We start from the raw sequence: 17,500 nt of genomic DNA, 5'->3' as shown, positions 1-17,500 counted from the left end.
TCTCTTCCTCACTCTCTTCCTTCTTCCCTCCCTTCCTCCCTTCCATCCTCCTTTATGTATTTCTTTACCTGCCTTTATTTACTTCCCCCCCTCCGCCTTTTTCTCCCCCTCTCTCTCTTCCTCTCTCCTTCCTCCTCTCTTCCTCTCTCCTTCCTCCTCTCTCCCCTCCTCCCTCCCTCCCTTTCCTCCTTTTTCTCCCCTATCTTTACCTCTTCCTATCTCTCTCTTCTTCCTTCACTCCCTCCCTCTCTCCATCTCTCCCTTTTTCCTCTTATCTCTCTCCCTCCCTCCCTCCCTCTCTCCCTCTCTCCCTCCCTCCCTCTCACCCTCCCCCTCCCTCCCTCTCTCCATCCATCCTTCCCTCTCTCTCTCTCTCTCTCTCCCTCTCCCCCTCCCTCCCTCCCTCCCTCCATCCTTCCCCCTCTCCCTCCCTCTCCCTCCCTCCCTTTCTCCCGTTACCTTTTTTCCTCCTATCTCCCTCCCTCCATCTCTCCCTCCTTCTGTCCCTCTTTCTCTCCCTCCTTCTCTCCTTCTTTCACTCTCTCCCTTCCTTCCTCTTTATTCCTTCTTGATAAGGTCTGGAAGAGGAAGAAGAAGAGGAAGTCTGGAAGAGGAGGAGGAGGAGGAGGAGAGATTCGAGGTCGCCTCCGCGTTCCCATTAAACGCTCGACTGGCGACAAACCTGGAACAAAAAGGGGATCCACACACGCATACACACACACACACACACACACACACACACACACACACACACACACACACACACACACACACACACACACACACACACTCGGTGGCGCGGTTGGTAGAGCGCTGGACTGGAAAGTACGGTGATGCTCGCAGTACCTGGTTCGAATCCTGCCCGGGGCCGAAATTATTTCGGTATCGCTGCGCTTCGGGTCGTTACTCTGACTCGTGGGCGGGGAGTTGTGTGTGTGTGTGTGTGTGTGTGTGTGTGTGTGTGTGTGAGAAAGGTCATAGGATTACCCATAGATCGGTCATACGAGCTCTGAGCTCTCTTCCGGTAGGGAAATAGCTGTCGATCACGAGTCCAACACGTGATCCAAAGACCAAGGTGAATACACACACACACACACACACACACACACACACACACACACACACACACACACACACACACACGAGAGAGAGAGAAAGACACTGGTAAAAGACAGCAAGACTGAGACACAGGGACAAATACAATTACAAATAAATAAATAAAAAAGACAATTACATGTACAGAGAATACAAGTACAAATACAATTACGTTTGTGTAGACAGAAAGAGACGAATAAGTTTTTGAGAAAAAGAGAAAGAAAGAAAAATGTCCAGAACCGAATTGGAAAAAAAGACGAAAAATTGTCAATAGATGACAATCTCGGGAGCAGCACTACTAAGAGTGAGACATAAGGTCCACCAGCGTTCTTTCCTTACCTGGTAGTGCCTTTCCCTCCCGCCGTGGGTGACGCCGGGCGATTTTATTTGTTTCTGTGGCGATCTAGCCTCTCTCTCTCTCGCTCTTTTCCTCTTTCTGTTTCTCCCTCACATTTTTTATTTCTCTTTATCTCTTTTTCTTTCTATGCCTCCCTCTTTCTCTTTTTCTCTTTCTTTCTGTTCCTCTCTCCCCTACTCTTTTCTTTTCTTTGTTCCTCTCTCCCTCTCTTTTTTTTTCTCTTTAAATGTCTCTCTTTTTCTCTTCCTCCCTCTTTCTCTTTTTCTGTTTATTTTCTCTGTTTCTTTCCACTCTTTTCTTTGTTCCTCTCTTCCCCTCTTTTTTTTTCTTTAAATATCTCTCTCTCTCCACTCTTTTCTATGTTCGTCTCTCTTCTTTTTTTTTCTTTAAATCTCTCTCTCTCTCTCTCTCTCTCTCTCTCTCTCTCTCTCTCTCTCTCTCTCTCTCTCTCTCTCTCTCTCTCTCTCTCTCTCTCTCTCTCTCTCTCTCTCTCTAATGAAGCTAGTCACATTCTAGTTTCTGATTACAGAATTCCTTTCGTCAGTCCTAAAGAACGAATCTTCGACGATAACAAAAATGTCTCCACTTTGTCTGTTCTCTCAGTGTGGTACTCTGATGTTTTTTTTCTGGCAGTCGTCGCGTGATTTTATTAAACGTAGACGCCACGCCTTACCACAGCTTGAATAAATTAACAAGTAAATGAATAGATAAAGCTCGTATACAAGCAGCCGATACTCCAGCTCTGGTGGGCAAGGAGTAGGTTTGCGTGTGAGTCTGTGTATGTGTGTGTATATGTGCGTGTGTGTATATATGTATGTGTGTATATGTGTGCGTGTGTATATATGTATGTGTGTGTGTGTGTGTGTGTGCGTGTATGTCTGTGTATGTGTACGTAAGATTACAGTATTACCCATAGATTGGGCCGTATACAAGTTCTGAGCTCTCATCCGGAAGAGTTATAGCTGTCGATCACGCGCCTGACACGCGATCCAAGACCTTGATGGCCCTCACATATGGCCATGTGTGCGCGTGTGCTCGCCACTGGATGATGATTTGGTAACTTATCAATTGTGTATATTCGTCATCCAATGAATAGTCATATTAACTATTTTCGGGGCTGTCATTCGCTGTTGACACTAACGAATATATAGAACACTGTTGAGACAGTCTGACAGGTTGGCGTAAGCGGAGTAGGAAACACAGGAGTCTTAGTCTTGAGTTTATTCTTGACTAGTTTCGCTGGTGTGCTTTTTCAAAGGAATGGTGTACAAACAAGCTGTGCGCATTTTATACATGGGGTGGACCTCACTACCTCCTCGTGTTACCATAGTTGGTGACGAGTGTGAACATTACATTGTGGCTAATGTAATAATGATGAAGTTTTACAATTAAATATGATGACAACACTAATAACAAAGAAATTATTAATAGTAATTGTAACAATAATAATGATAACAATGATAATAAAAATGAAAAATTATTATTATTGTTATCATTATTATTGTTACACAGCCCGTTTGTAAATCCATTCCTTTGAAGAAGCACACCTGCGAAACTAGTCAGGAATAAACTCAAGACTAAGACTCCTGTGTTTCCTACTCCGCTTACGTCATATAGAACACTATATAGAACATTAACATTTATAGAACACAAAAATTTATATAGCACAAACGTTCATAAAACACACTAACATTTATATAACTAACATTTATAGAACATTAAGGTTTATAGAACGTACGGGGATATAGAACAGCCGTGTATAGAACAGACATTTATAGAACACATATAAATAACAGCACACAAACAGTTACAGAACACACACGCGTTCTGCTAGAGAACAGTTGCTAGAAAACTCTTAGTATATCATCGCTCTTCTTAACTTTTAATTTTTTTCAAAATATTTTTAGTTGTCTGTGAATTTAATTTTTTTTTTGTAATATACGATGAAAAACTGTCGTGGGCGTGAAGAATGAAATTAAGAAGAATTTTGACTACAAAGACGAAGAATTCTTTCTTCTACTGACATGACGTCACAGCTCAACGTGACGTCACTGCATGACGTCATCGTCAGTGACGTCACATCCTAATATGACGTCACATGACATGGCGCCGCAGTCTGACATGACGTCACAGCCTCACACGACGTCACAGCCTGACATGAAGTCACATTCCTACTTGACGTCATGTGGCATGAAGTCATAATCCGACATAACGTCACAGCCTGACTTTTCATAGCCCGGCATGACGTCACATCCTGACTTGACGTCATAGCCCGACATGACGTCATAGTCCGACATGACGTCACAGCCCGATATGACGTCACAGCCGGACAACTGTTTTATCTCTTCCTTCACTTTGGAGCCTTCAACTGGCTCAAGATCGCCTTCTCAACTCAACTCAACTCAACTCGAGGGAGGTCGTTCTTATCGTTTGTTTGGAAAGAAGAACTTGACGACTTGCTGCTGCTGCTGTCTTGGATGTTCGCCATCTTGACCTGTGACGTCATGGGTTATGATGCCATGGGCTGTGTGACTTCAAGTCGGCCTGCGATGTCATGCAATGTGACGTCATGTCGAATTGTGGCGTCATGTCATGTGACGTCATTGACGATGACATCTTACTGTGACGTCATATCAGTAGAGGGAGGAATTCATTGGCTTAATGCGTTATGGGGAATGGGGAGGAAGAGAGGAGGAGGAGGAAGGGTGAAGAGGGAGGTATGGGGAATGGAGAAGACGTCTGCTTAAGATACAGACGGATGGGGGAAAGGAAGTGGGGAGATAAGTCTCCGTTTTCTAAGTTTAGTCTCGTCGTTTATGCCATTCTGTTATCTTCCTTTCTCGAAGAGTTCCATACTGAATTTAATCGTAATGCATCCACTAAGTCTCACTAAACATCGGTTAGTGGTCTCACTAGGATGTCCATGGACCAATAGGATTACCTGATTTGGATAAAATCGTCCGACATTAGCCAGAATAGAATGGTCAAAGATGACCGTGTCCTCTAGGGTGATTAAGGTCCGCTCTTCACTCTGGGTGAAGCCGAGCCAATCGTTTAGAGTTCGTTTGAGTAGAAACGACTTCGGTTATGATCTTCTGTTTCTTCGAATATCCAAAATTTGGATATTTGAAAAGCAGAAGGTAATTTGATGTCAAATTACCTTTGCGTAATACTGAGAGACTAAATGGCAAACTAAGTGACGACCTTGACAAAAGTTAGACAATTTTGAAATGTTCTTCAGGAAATCTCGACATTCGTGTTGTTCCCCTTCATTTTTATCCCAAATCCCATCCCACTCAAAAAATGATATAAAATAATAATAATGATAATGATAAATATTAATAATGAGAAACCTTTTACTTGATTACAAAATTGACAATCATTGTTATCTTCTGCTAAGACAGCGTTAGGGATTTTTTAAATATATATTTAGATTCCTCACATTATATATAAATGTATGACTCGCAACAGCATTTCATAAACCCCTTAAATTCTCGTTATGCCTCCCTTGGGGGCGCCCAGGTCGAGAGCCACTGGTATGGTGGAAAAGAGGAATTTTAAGTGGTCGAGTAAACGTGCTCGTGTGGACGATAAGCGACGCATGTGGTTGTATAAATCATCCACTTTGGCAAATGGAAAGGTCTATCTTCCACGTGAGATATTCTTTATCGAATCTAAATATTCCCTCCAAAGAAGACACAGCTGCACATAAACGAGATTGCACTAGAAGCCCGTACCTGCGGCCGAAGCCGTCATCTTTGCCCTAAATGTTCGGATGGCCGGGTACACAAGATGACGTTGCGAGTACGAAGCTCAACGTGGATGTGTGGCGTCACGGCAAGGCGGAGAAGTGTGACGACGCTGCTTCCCGGAAGAAGCCGTGACGTGATGTCACGCTTGTATTACCTGCGCATGCGCGTCTCGGAGGGGACATTTGTCATGGCCTGCTACATCTTCCATTATCATTATTATTATTATTACTATTATTGTTATTATTATTATTATTATTATTATTATTATTATTGTTATTTTATTGTATTGTAATTTTGTTATTATTATTATTGTAATTATTATTATTATTATTATAATATTGTTATTGTTGTAATTTTATTACTATTATAAGTATTATCATTATTATTACTGTTGTTATTATTGTTAATATTATTATTGTAATCGGATATTATTATTATTTTATCTTATTTGCTTGGCGGCAAATGTGATAAAATGTGGAGGTTGCTCTACGCTGTGGGAGGGTTCAAGGTTAACCTAACTTGACCTAACCTTAGTTGGACTTGTACTAACTTAGGATATTTGTAACCAAACCTAACTTGACCTAAACTCATGCTGTATTTTAACTGTGGTGCAATTTTCACTAAAACTAATTAAAATCGACAGGCAGAAAATCGATGGACGCGAGGAAAGGTCAACGTGACCTGACCTGATTTGACCTGACGACCTGATTTGACCTGTTGTGTATAAAAAAAAATCTCCCTCACTTGAGACTCAAATTTTGAGCAAGCTATGACGTCACCTGACCTGACCTGTTGTGTAAAAAATCTCACTCGAGACTCAAATTTTGAGCCAATTATGACGTCATCTGACCTGATCTGACCTGTTTTGTTAAAAAAAATATCAGTCGTGAGACTTGCGAGAGTCGAATTTTGAGCAAACTGTGACGTCACGAGTGCGACAGAGCGTGAGACTAGCTCGAGTACGAGGAGGACTCGAAGCTGATTTAAAGCCTCCGAAGCGATAATCGGATTAAGTTAGGGAGCCAGTCAGGAGCCCCATCCATCCATCCACTCACTCACTCGCATACACACACTCGAAGCTTCTGTCAACCTTCTCGGATTTCGTTTTTTAATCCGTGGTCCTCTCTCTATTACTATTATTATTATCATTATTATTATTATTATTATTGTCATTATTATTATTATTATCATTATTATTATTATGTCATTATTGTCATTATTATTATTATTACAATTATTATCGTTATCAATTATCATTATCATTAGCATCATCATTATTGATTATCACTTAATTACCCAGTCATAATTATCATTATTATTATTATTTAATTAAATAAATTTCATAATAATTATCATTATTATTGGGCCGCGCGGTAGATGCCGTGTCGACCTCAGGAGCAGGTGGTCGTGAGTTCGATTCCCGGGACCCGTTGGTTCCCGCATTGGTTCCCGACAGTCTTTGGACAGGCGGGGAGGCGACCCAAACATCGGCTTTCTCACTTCCCACTGCGTGAGAGTGGAATGGTGAGATTTTATTATTATTATTATTAATATTAATATTATTGTTATTATTCTTTATTGTATTTTTAACCCTGTTGACTCGGCAGGTTTATGTAACAAGTTCGTATGAGTTTAGTTAAGTTTATTGTAAGAGGAGGAAATGGGTTATTTTGAACCAAAAGAATTTTGGGAAAATAAGATACGATAGTTTTGAAGAGTTGGGAAGAAGTTTGAAGTGTTTGTGTTGTTGCTATGCGTCTTGTACTCTGTATGATGTAACGATGTATGGTTGGGTTATGTACACATGAAAACACACACACACACACACACACACACACACACACACACACACACACACACACACATATATATATATATATATATATATATATATATATATATATATATATATAATATGCACTAATAAGAGACACTGGTGACTTGTGTTCAATTATGCAAGAGTGACCACTAGGAAAGAGAAACTAAAAGAAGCAGAGCGCTTTCGTATATTACATCTTCAGTGCAAAGTACATGGAAAGGAAGGGTAACAAGAATATATATATGTCCTCTGTGGATGTATATATTCTTGTTATCCTTCCTTCCCATGTACTTTGCACTGGATGTAATATACGAAAGCGCTCTGTTTCCTTTAGTTTCTCTTTCCCGGTGGTCAGTGGTCACTCTTCCTTGTATGTATATATATATGTAATATATATATTGTGTGTGTAGCTTTCTTGTGTTTCATTTTTATTATCTATATATTTTTTTCTTTACAGACTAGAAGACCCAACCACTAGATTCCCACATGCTCTACTGTATGGGCCTTGTAAGTATTTATGGACATTATTCTACTTCTAAGTTTAAGGAAAAAAATAAAAATAAAAAGTTTCCAACGTGGAACCCGACGCTCAGGATAGTATCGTCGGTCGCTTAAGTGGTTATCACACTGGGCTATTTTTCCTCCAACCTCCAATTAATCGGCGGTACCCCCTACCTCCAGCAACTTTTTCCGCCGTCAAATCACTCTGTGGTAAACTATTATGTTTTCGAAACAAAAGTGCACAGACTGTCATTGGATATGCTGAAGGTAAATAATTTACCTCCAGCAAATTTGTTCCAACAATCGGAGGAAAAAATTCCCAGTGTGATAACACATTAGTGCCTAGCAGGTGGGGGAAGAAGGATAACCAACTTAAGCATAATTATGCTAAATCTAACCTATTTCCCCATAGAATGATACTATATTAAATTCAAAAATATATAAACCGAACGTATCAATAGGAAGAAAATAGCATTATTTTCGCCAAACGAGCGTAATTTCACCTACTGTCTAGCGCATTCCAGCTCGAGAAATTTGGTCCCGCACGTGTGGGATGATTGGTGATCAGCTGATATCTGGGTGTGTTGCCAGTACCGACCATCCACTCTCGGTGCGCACTCCTACTTCATATTGGGGAGTATATGGCAGCGCGTTAACTCCCCTCATTGTGTAGGGGGGAGTAGTGTAGGGGATGGGTATGGAGTACGGGGTGGATAGGGGATGGGTTTGGGGGCTTCTTGTGGGTGATTTAAATCACTTGTCGGCAGGTAGGTGAATGTATTAGTCCTGAATAGCATATAGAAAGTTATACTGAAATGTGTAGTGAATTTAGATATATGTATACAGATTCCAAACCCATAAATACAACATAAAACGTATATAACGTACGTGTGTGTGTGTGTATGAAAATGTGCTTGTGTTTATACGCGCGCTCACATCCGCGCGTCCGCCCGCGGATGCGTACTCGCGTAAAACATAACCGCGTAACAAAAAAAAAAAAAAATAAAATAAAAAAATAAATAAATAAATAAATAAATAAATAAATAAAGCATACATATCACATACACCCCCCTTCCCCTCCCCTCCCCCTCCCCCCTTCAATGAAATAACTCTCCCCCTCCCTCCACCCGTCCCCCCGAGTTTAGCTATCTGTGGAGTGGTGAGGTAATAGCCAGTAATGGAAGGTAATTGAAGTTCATTACCGGGTAATGAGCAGGTGCCGATACGGCGTCTGTAGTCTATTTCGGTACGAAACTTTTGCGCAGTGCAGAAGCTCACCCGAGTTACGCCCAGGGTCGTAACTTTACGACTTGTGGGGGTCGTAACTTTACGACCTGTGGGGGTCGTAACTTTACGACCTGTGGTGGTCGTAACTTTACGACTTGCGGGGGTCGTAACATAACCTGTGGGGATCGTGATTTCACAAACTGTAGGGGTCGTAATTTGATACTTGTGGTGGTCGTAACTTTACGACCTGTGGAGGTCGTAGCTTTACGACCTGTGGAGGTCGTAGCTTTACGACCTGTGGAGGTCGTAGCTTTACGACCTGTGGAGGTCGTAGCTTTACGACCTGTGGAGGTCGTGCTCATTTTGCCCCCCAGGGTGGGGGGGGGTCAGCAAAAAAAAAAAAAAAAAAATGGTGAAAGAATTGATAATAATACATTCGACTTAGTTTGTTCCACAAAGATAAAGGATAAAAAAATAAACATATATATATATATATATATATATATATATATATATATATATATATATATATATGCAGTTTTTCACGGCACCGTGAAACAAATTATGTGATATCACCATGGAAGAGAAACTTGTGATGGTAAATTAATAGAATCGCCAGTGACGGCGATGCCAATCAAATAATTCCGACAGTCGTCTCCGGACTCGAACCGAGGGCTTGCGAGAAGCAAAGCCGACGCTCTCGGTAGCTCAGTTGGTAGAGCGTCGGCTTTGCTTTCTCGCAAGTCCTGGGTTCGAGTCCGGGGACGACTGTCGGAATTATTTGATTGCGATAGTAAGTTCCCTTCGTGTGAATAAAATCACCTGCCGGGAGGTAGAGTACACGCAATTGCCGCAGTGTAACACTGAGTGGAAATCGTCGCAGTGTAGCAGTGATTGCATGAGAAACAGAGGTGCTCATGTTCTGTGCTTTTTGCGAATGCAATGACATCTTCAGGCGACTTTGGACCCAATGCAAGGGCGCCTCAAGGTCGATACGTGAGAGGACTAATGACGTCTCGATTTAGATTGTGCGAGACATCAAGGCGTGGTAGTGTGTGTTTGTTTTGTTGGTATTATCATTATTATTATTTATTATCATCATCATCAGTCATGATCACTATTTTCTAGTAACAGTACAAGTTGTAGTATTTTTTATGTCTTGAGTATTATTTTTGAATCTATGGATTTGTTTATTTGTTTATTTATATTTTATTTTTTGAGTCGAGGATTATAGGTAGTCAGCTCAAAGAATGATTTTCTTTTAGATCAATTTTTTTTTAAACAAGAAGGACCACCGATTATCCGGAATATCACCGTTTATCCGGAAGTTGTGAGACTGTGATCTCACATCGTGTCTGGTTCTTGTGTTTGACTCCATTGGTTAGGACATAAGAACGAAGGAGACTGCAAGCGACTATAGGGCATATACTAGGCAGTTCCATGTCCATGACCACCTCAAGAGCTTCTGTTCTTGTGGGCTGTCTTGCATCGCACTCCTGATAGGGCTGTACATGGTGTATGAAAATCTTGTTGCATACATACATACATGCATCGCATATATGCATATATATATAGATATATATATATATATATATATATATATATATATATATGTATATGTATATATATATATGTATATATATATATGTATATATATATATATATATATAAGTATATATATACATATATATGTATATATATATATATATAATATGTGTGTGTGTTTGTATATGTATATATACATAGCAAAGGCCCTTTCGCTGTACAGTGGAGTGGGGGCAAGTTGAAGTATACATCTTTCACACATCAACCCCACACCCATTCCACATCCATCCCACACCCATCCCACACCCATCCAATCCCTGTCCCACACCCATTCCAACCCCTATCCCACACCCATTCCAACCCCTATCCCACACCCATTCCAACCCCTATCCCACACCCATTCCAACTCCTGTCCCACACCCATTCCAACCCCTGTCCCACACCCATTCCAACCCCTGTCCCACACCCATTCCAACCCCTGTCCCACACCCATTCCAACCCCTGTCCCACACCCATTCCAACCCCTGTCCCACACCCATTCCAACCCCTGTCCCACACCCATTCCAACCCCTGTCCCACACCCATTCCAACCCCTATCCCACACCCATTCCAACCCCTATCCCACACCCATTTCAACCCCTATCCCACACCCATTCCAACCCCTATCCCACACCCATTCCAACCCCTATCCCACACCCATTCCAACCCCTATCCCTCACCCATTCCAACCCCTATCCCACACCCATTCCAACCCCTATCCCACACCCATTCCAACCCCTATCCCACACCCATTCCAACCCCTATCCCACACCCATTCCAACCCCTATCCCACACCCATTCCAACCCCTATCCCACACCCATTCCAACCCCTATCCCCACACCCATTCCAACCCCTATCCCACACCCATTCCAACCCCTATCCCACACCCATCCCACACTCCTCCCACACCCATTCCAACGCCCATCCCACACTCGTCCCACACCCATCCCACACTCATCCCACACACATCCTACACCCACCCCACACCTATCCCACACCCATCCTACACCCATCCTACACCCATCCCACACCCATCCTACACCCATCCTACACCCATCCTACACCCATCCCACACCCATCCCACACCCATCCCACACCCATCACACACCCATCCCACACCCATCCCACACCCATTGCATACCCATCCCACACCCATTGCATACCCATCCCACGCCCATCCCACACCCATCCCAAACCCATCCCATACCCATCCCACATCCATCCCACATCCATCCCACGCCCATCCCATACCCACCCCACACCCATTCCACTTCCCATCCCACGCCCATCCCACCCCTATCCTACACCTATCCAAATCCCATCCCTATCCCACACCCTATCCCACACCCTATCCCACCCCTAGCCCACACCCATCCAACCCCTATCCCACACCCATCCAACCCCTATCCCACCCCCATCCAACCCCCATCCCACCCCCATCCAACCCGTATCCCACCCCCATCCAACCCGTATCCCACCCCCATCCAACCCCTACCCACCCCCATCCAACCCCTACCCACCCCTATCACACACCCATCCCACCCCTATCACACACCCATCCCACCCTTATCACACACCCATCCCACCCTTATCACACACCCATCCCACCCTTATCACACACCCATCCCACCCTTATCACACACCCATCCCACCCTTATCACACACCCATCCCACCCTTATCACACACCCATCCCACCCTTATCACACACCCATCCCACCCTTATCACACACCCATCCCACCCTTATCACACACCCATCCCACCCCTATCACACACCCATCCCACCCCTATCACACACCCATCCCACCCCTATCACACACCCATCCCACCCCTATCACACACCCATCCCACCCCTATCACACACCCATCCCACCCCTATCACACACCCATCCCACACCCAGCCAACCCCCATGCAACACCCATATAACGCCCATGCAACACCCATATAACGCCCATGCAACACCCATATAACGCCCATGCAACACCCATATAACGCCCATGCAACACCCACGCAATACCCATCCAAGTTCCATCCAGCATCCATCCTATTTCAGCACCCCGTTGTGATGGTCATTTGATAGTTATGATACCTGATATGTCTTTGGCAGAGCACTGCAGTAGCACGCACACAGACACACACACACACACGCACACGCGTGCGCGCACGTACATGAATAAGATTCTAGGATTGTTTGAAAATTAGAGAGTAGGAGACGGGACCCAACGAGCGTTGCTCCTTTCCTGTATTCTACAATTAGGTACACACACACACACACACACACACACACACACACACACACACACACACACACACACACACACACATATATATATATATATATATATATATATATATATATATATATATATATATATATATATATATATATATATTCAACCACATTAATTCTCTTTAATTCCATGCCATCATAGTCGAGACTGACGAGGAGCTCGATGGAAGCATATATACGGACTGTGATGGCATGGAAGTAAAGTGAATTAATATGGTTGAAAAAATGTTAATCCGTTCACTGGGGACTAGTCAGTGTATGTAATATATATATATATATATATATATATATATATATATATATATATATATTCTTTACATATTTACTAGACGGAAGCACAAATGCCTTAGACGAGACGTGTGAAAAAAATCCAGCTAATTATGTTGGATACCTTCGAGACGAAGAATGTTAATGATGAAGGATTGTCCTTGAATCATTTGATGAAGAAGAACCTCGAGGTCGATCCCATGATGGAGGGTGACGTCACGAGGTCGAGGAGGACATCTGTGTCGAGGTCGAGGGCGAGGAGACGAGCGTGACATGTTAAGTGGTTATCGAATGGAATAATCTTATTAGCCATGTAGCTCTGAAACAATAAGTTGTTTTAGGAGAAGACGAGATTAACTTCATGAATGGGCATGACAGATGGTAAAGGACATGGAACTGCCTAGTGTAGACCTTATGGCCTCTTGCAGTCTCCTCCGTTCTTATGTACAAACTCGACCTTCCCCGGACACAGTCTGTGGGAAATGATTAATAATATAATTTTAATTTATGTATGAATATCAGTGTTGGGGCATAATTCCTGATCAGATAGTTATCGAAAAAAATATATATAAGTGAGATTTTTAAATAAAAGCTTATTTTATAACTTTTGAATATCTTTATAATGTTAATACCAAACAGTGAAAATTAGTTTTGTGAAAGCGGTCAAGAGTTACTTTAGAAGTATTTAGAAAAATGGAAGTTTAGAAAATCTTAGGTCAATCTTTTCTCCAAGCGGGTCCGAACTTCAAGGGTAATATTGTTTGATGCACTTTAGTTAAATTGCTTTATAGAGCGAGTGTAGAGAGAGGGAGAGGGGAGGGATATTGAGAGAGACTGAGAGATTGAAGGAGAGAGATTGAGGGAGAGAGACGTTGAGAGAAAGAGATAGATATTGAGAGAGACATTGAGAGGAGGAGGTAGACATTGAGAAAGAGATGGACATTGAGAAAGAGACATTGAGAGAGAGAGAGACATTGAGAGAGAGAGAGATATGAGAGAGACAGAGAGAGAGAAATATATTTGTGTTTTGTTGGATACAACAAATGCTTCTACTAGGCGATAGTGAAGAAATAATTTAAGGAAAGTTTCAGAACTGAGGAACAGTAGAAGCTCGGATATGTTTTGAATGGAGACAGAAAGTATAGTACGCCATACAGAGATAGACAGGAAGACATACAGGCAAATAGGTAGGCAGAGAGAGACAGACACGGGTATACAGACAGAAACAGAGAGGAAGAAAGACTCGGATACAGACAGATAGTTTGGCAGACACAGACACACACACACATATTCAGATAGACCTAAATAGTTATAGACAGACAGACAAACCAAGCGTATTGAAACGAGGCGAAGTTAGCAAATATGTAAACATATCAAGAGATTAAGTTTCAAGCAGGAAATGGTCAATTTGAGTACCATGACTGTGGTGCTTCGGCACCCAGTCATGACGCAGATGTTGCTATTTTCTCATGCCTGACGCATGCTCGAACGCATATGCGTTTCAGTGTGCGCTTGTGTAGTTGTATGAGCGCATGATGTATATGTAGTACGTGTTTGTATGTTAAGGTTGGTGTATGTTTTTTCGTACGTGTGTATGTGTGTATGTGATTCACCTTGGTCTTTGGATCACGTGTTGGACTCGTGATCGACAGCTATTTCCCTCCCAGAAGAGAGCTCAGAGATCGTATATGACCGATCTATGGGTAATGCTGACCTTACACGCACACACACACACACACAACTCCCCGCCCACGAGAGTTGGAGTAACGACTCGCAGCGCAGCGATACTGAATTTATTTCAGCCCTGGGCGGGATGTGTGTGTGTGTGTTCGTGTGTTCGTACATGTGTACCTACATGCATGCATTCATACATATAAGCATCCAGGCTGGCGCTCCTGTATGCATACATCCGGGTGTGTGTTTGTGTGTGTGTACACAAGTACCCGTGTACATTCAGCCACAATAGTACATGATGACATTCTTCCACTAGGATACAGAGGTTCTCAAAATTTTACCCGTTTTCTACGCACCCTGAGAGTCCCCAGACCATCGACCCGTACCTCCATTAACCTGACACAGAAAAAGGAATGTGTCAGCTTGTCAAAATAGATAAATGAATAAATAAATTGATAAATAGGTGAATGAATGAATAGATATTAGATTAAGACGAAATTTGTCTAATGTTAGGGACGGTTCCTTACGAATGTTGATTATTTCTTGTATAAGATAATTAGGTAAACACACACACACACACACACACACACACACACACACACACACACACACACACACACACACACACACACACACACACACAAAGACTAATTAAACATACAATGACACCCCCATGGATATCAAATGGTTGAAATCATAACGACTTTATTAATCAGTTGAGCATTAACATAAACAATGTACAATGTTCTTTCTCTGTAGATGTTTAAGTCCTCTTTCGTTAGTTATCGAAGAACGCCTGTTGTAGCATCTTTGGGGATCTTTGGGAGGATTGTCGTGGAAGGAACAGAAAACTGACATTTCCTTCCAAAGGGATTTCACGTAAACTGGCAGTATCGACACCAAAGTGACAATGAAATATTACTCTGTGTGTGTGTGTGTGTGTGTGTGTGTGTGTGTGTGTGTGTGTGTGTGTGTGTGTGTGTATTCACCTCGGATCTGCTACAGTCTCTGTCGAGACAGCCAGACACCACCCTACGGCAGTGAGCTCAGAGCTCATTATTACTGTGTGTGTGTGTGTGTGTGTGTGTGTGTGTGTGTGTGTGTGTGTGTGTGTGTGTGATTCACCATTGTCTTAGATAACGTGTTTGACTCGTGAGCCATAGCTATTACCCTCAAGGATGAGAGTTCAGAGTTCATGTAGGAACGATCTATGGGTAATGCTTAAACCTTACACACACACGCGCGCGCCCAGCTCCCCGTCCACGAGAGTTGGAGTAACGGCTCGTAGCGTAGTGGTACTGCAATTATTTCAGGAATTGGCGGGATTCGAACTCGGACCGATGGAGTAGCGGTTGCGAACGCTACCACTGCGCTGTCGAGCTGTGTGTGTGTGTGTGTGTGTGTGTGTGTGTGTGTGTGTGTGTGTGTGTGCATGTATCTGCAATCATATATGTTTTTTAAAAACAGTTTTTTTCATTTTGTACACGTAATCTTTATTGCTGAATATCTTTTCTACGTAATATTTTCTTTCAATATGTAAGATATTTTCTTGTTTAGAAAGGTAACTAAGACATGTGACTTTATTAGTATTAGTAGTTTTTAAACACACACACACACACACACACACACACACACACACACACACACACACACACCTCGTGGCGCAGTTGGTAGAGTTTTCGGGTGTCACTACGGCGGTCCGGGTTCGAATCCCGCCTAGTGCTGAAATAATTTCAGTATCGCTGCTCTGCGAATCGTTACTCCAACTCTCGTGGGCGGGGAGTTGGGTGTGTGTGTGCGTGTAAGGTCACAGCATTACCCATAGATCGGTCATATATGAGCTCTAAACTCTCTTTCGGGAGGGAAATAGCTGTCGATCACGAGTCCAACACGTGATCTAAGACAACGGTGAATCACACACACACACACACACACACACACACGAGGGAGAGATGTATATGAGAAAGAGATATGAGAGAGAGAGAGAGAGAGAGAGAGAGAGAGAGAGAGAGAGAGAGAGAGAGAGAGAGAGAGAGAGAGAGATATGGTGGTAATTGGGACACTAAATATTAACGAGGGCACCATTGATTAGGAACAATGACAGTCTTTAGATATTTCGATAATATAATCCTGTTAATAGACAACACTTACGAGTTAGAACGAACATGAAGAAGTATAAAGAAAAATAATAATAACAATAATGGTGATAATAGTAATTGATAATAATAATGATGATAACTATATTAATGATAATAATGGTAGTATTGATAATGGTAATAATTAATCATTAATGGTAATATTGATAAAGAAATAACTCAAAAAATTGAAACGTTTATTGAAAGTGCTGGGAAAGTGGTCTACCCTCATATTGGATGAATTCGGTTGGCAGCCCTGCTTTCGGCAAGAGCGAGTTTCAATTAGACGATTTTTCATCGACTTCTTCTATCATAGAAAATGCAGGAAAAGAAAGAGAATTAGAAAACGGAAAAAGAAAAAGATTTGAAATCGGTCGTGACGCAGGATCTAATGAAACGAAGTGTTGGTACGCCTTATCATAATCAGGGATACCAACATTTCGACGGCTGCGTGGCTGTGGTCCTTAGGGGTGACTCTGTAGTTCTTAAAATATTGACAAGAAAATTTAAGCAGTCAGGAATTGATCGGGACTTATTTTTGGAATTTATTCTTAAAACTGAAATGGTTGAGAATAGGTTTTCTCAAAAATCTTATTACTCTTTAAAGTTTTTTTTTTCTAAAATAAAATAAAATAGCACATAAATATAAGATAATAAGATATAATAAGAGGGAGAGAGACAGAGAGGGAGGGAGAGAGAGAGTGGGAGAGAGAGAGAGAGAGGGATGGGAGAGAGAGAGAGAAAGAGAGAGAGAGAGAGAGATAGAGGGGGGATGGGAGAGAGAGAGAGAGAGGGAT

At 42.3% G+C, this 17,500-nt stretch overlaps 1 protein-coding gene across 6 annotated transcripts in view; it reads left to right on the top strand.

Moving 5' to 3' along the window:
• Window positions 1-17,500, top strand: part of LOC143041405 (uncharacterized) — a 435,186-nt gene that overhangs the window by 185,925 nt on the left and 231,761 nt on the right. For all 6 annotated transcript variants that reach the window (XM_076213244.1, XM_076213241.1, XM_076213240.1 and 3 more), the window contains exon 3: window positions 7,482-7,531. Coding sequence is in view for 4 of the 6 variants with exons in the window: in XM_076213241.1 (XP_076069356.1) it covers window positions 7,511-7,531 (21 nt within the window). In the remaining 2 variants the exon portion in view is untranslated. The remainder of the gene's footprint in view (window positions 1-7,481; window positions 7,532-17,500) is intronic.

The sequence above is a fragment of the Oratosquilla oratoria genome, chromosome 31 (genome assembly GCF_046742065.1).
Source record: "Oratosquilla oratoria isolate Oo_2021 chromosome 31, ASM4674206v1, whole genome shotgun sequence".
In the NCBI taxonomy this organism is placed as follows: domain Eukaryota; kingdom Metazoa; phylum Arthropoda; class Malacostraca; order Stomatopoda; family Squillidae; genus Oratosquilla; species Oratosquilla oratoria.
Note: the sequence above shows the minus strand (reverse complement) of the source record. Positions and strands in the feature narration are given on the sequence as shown.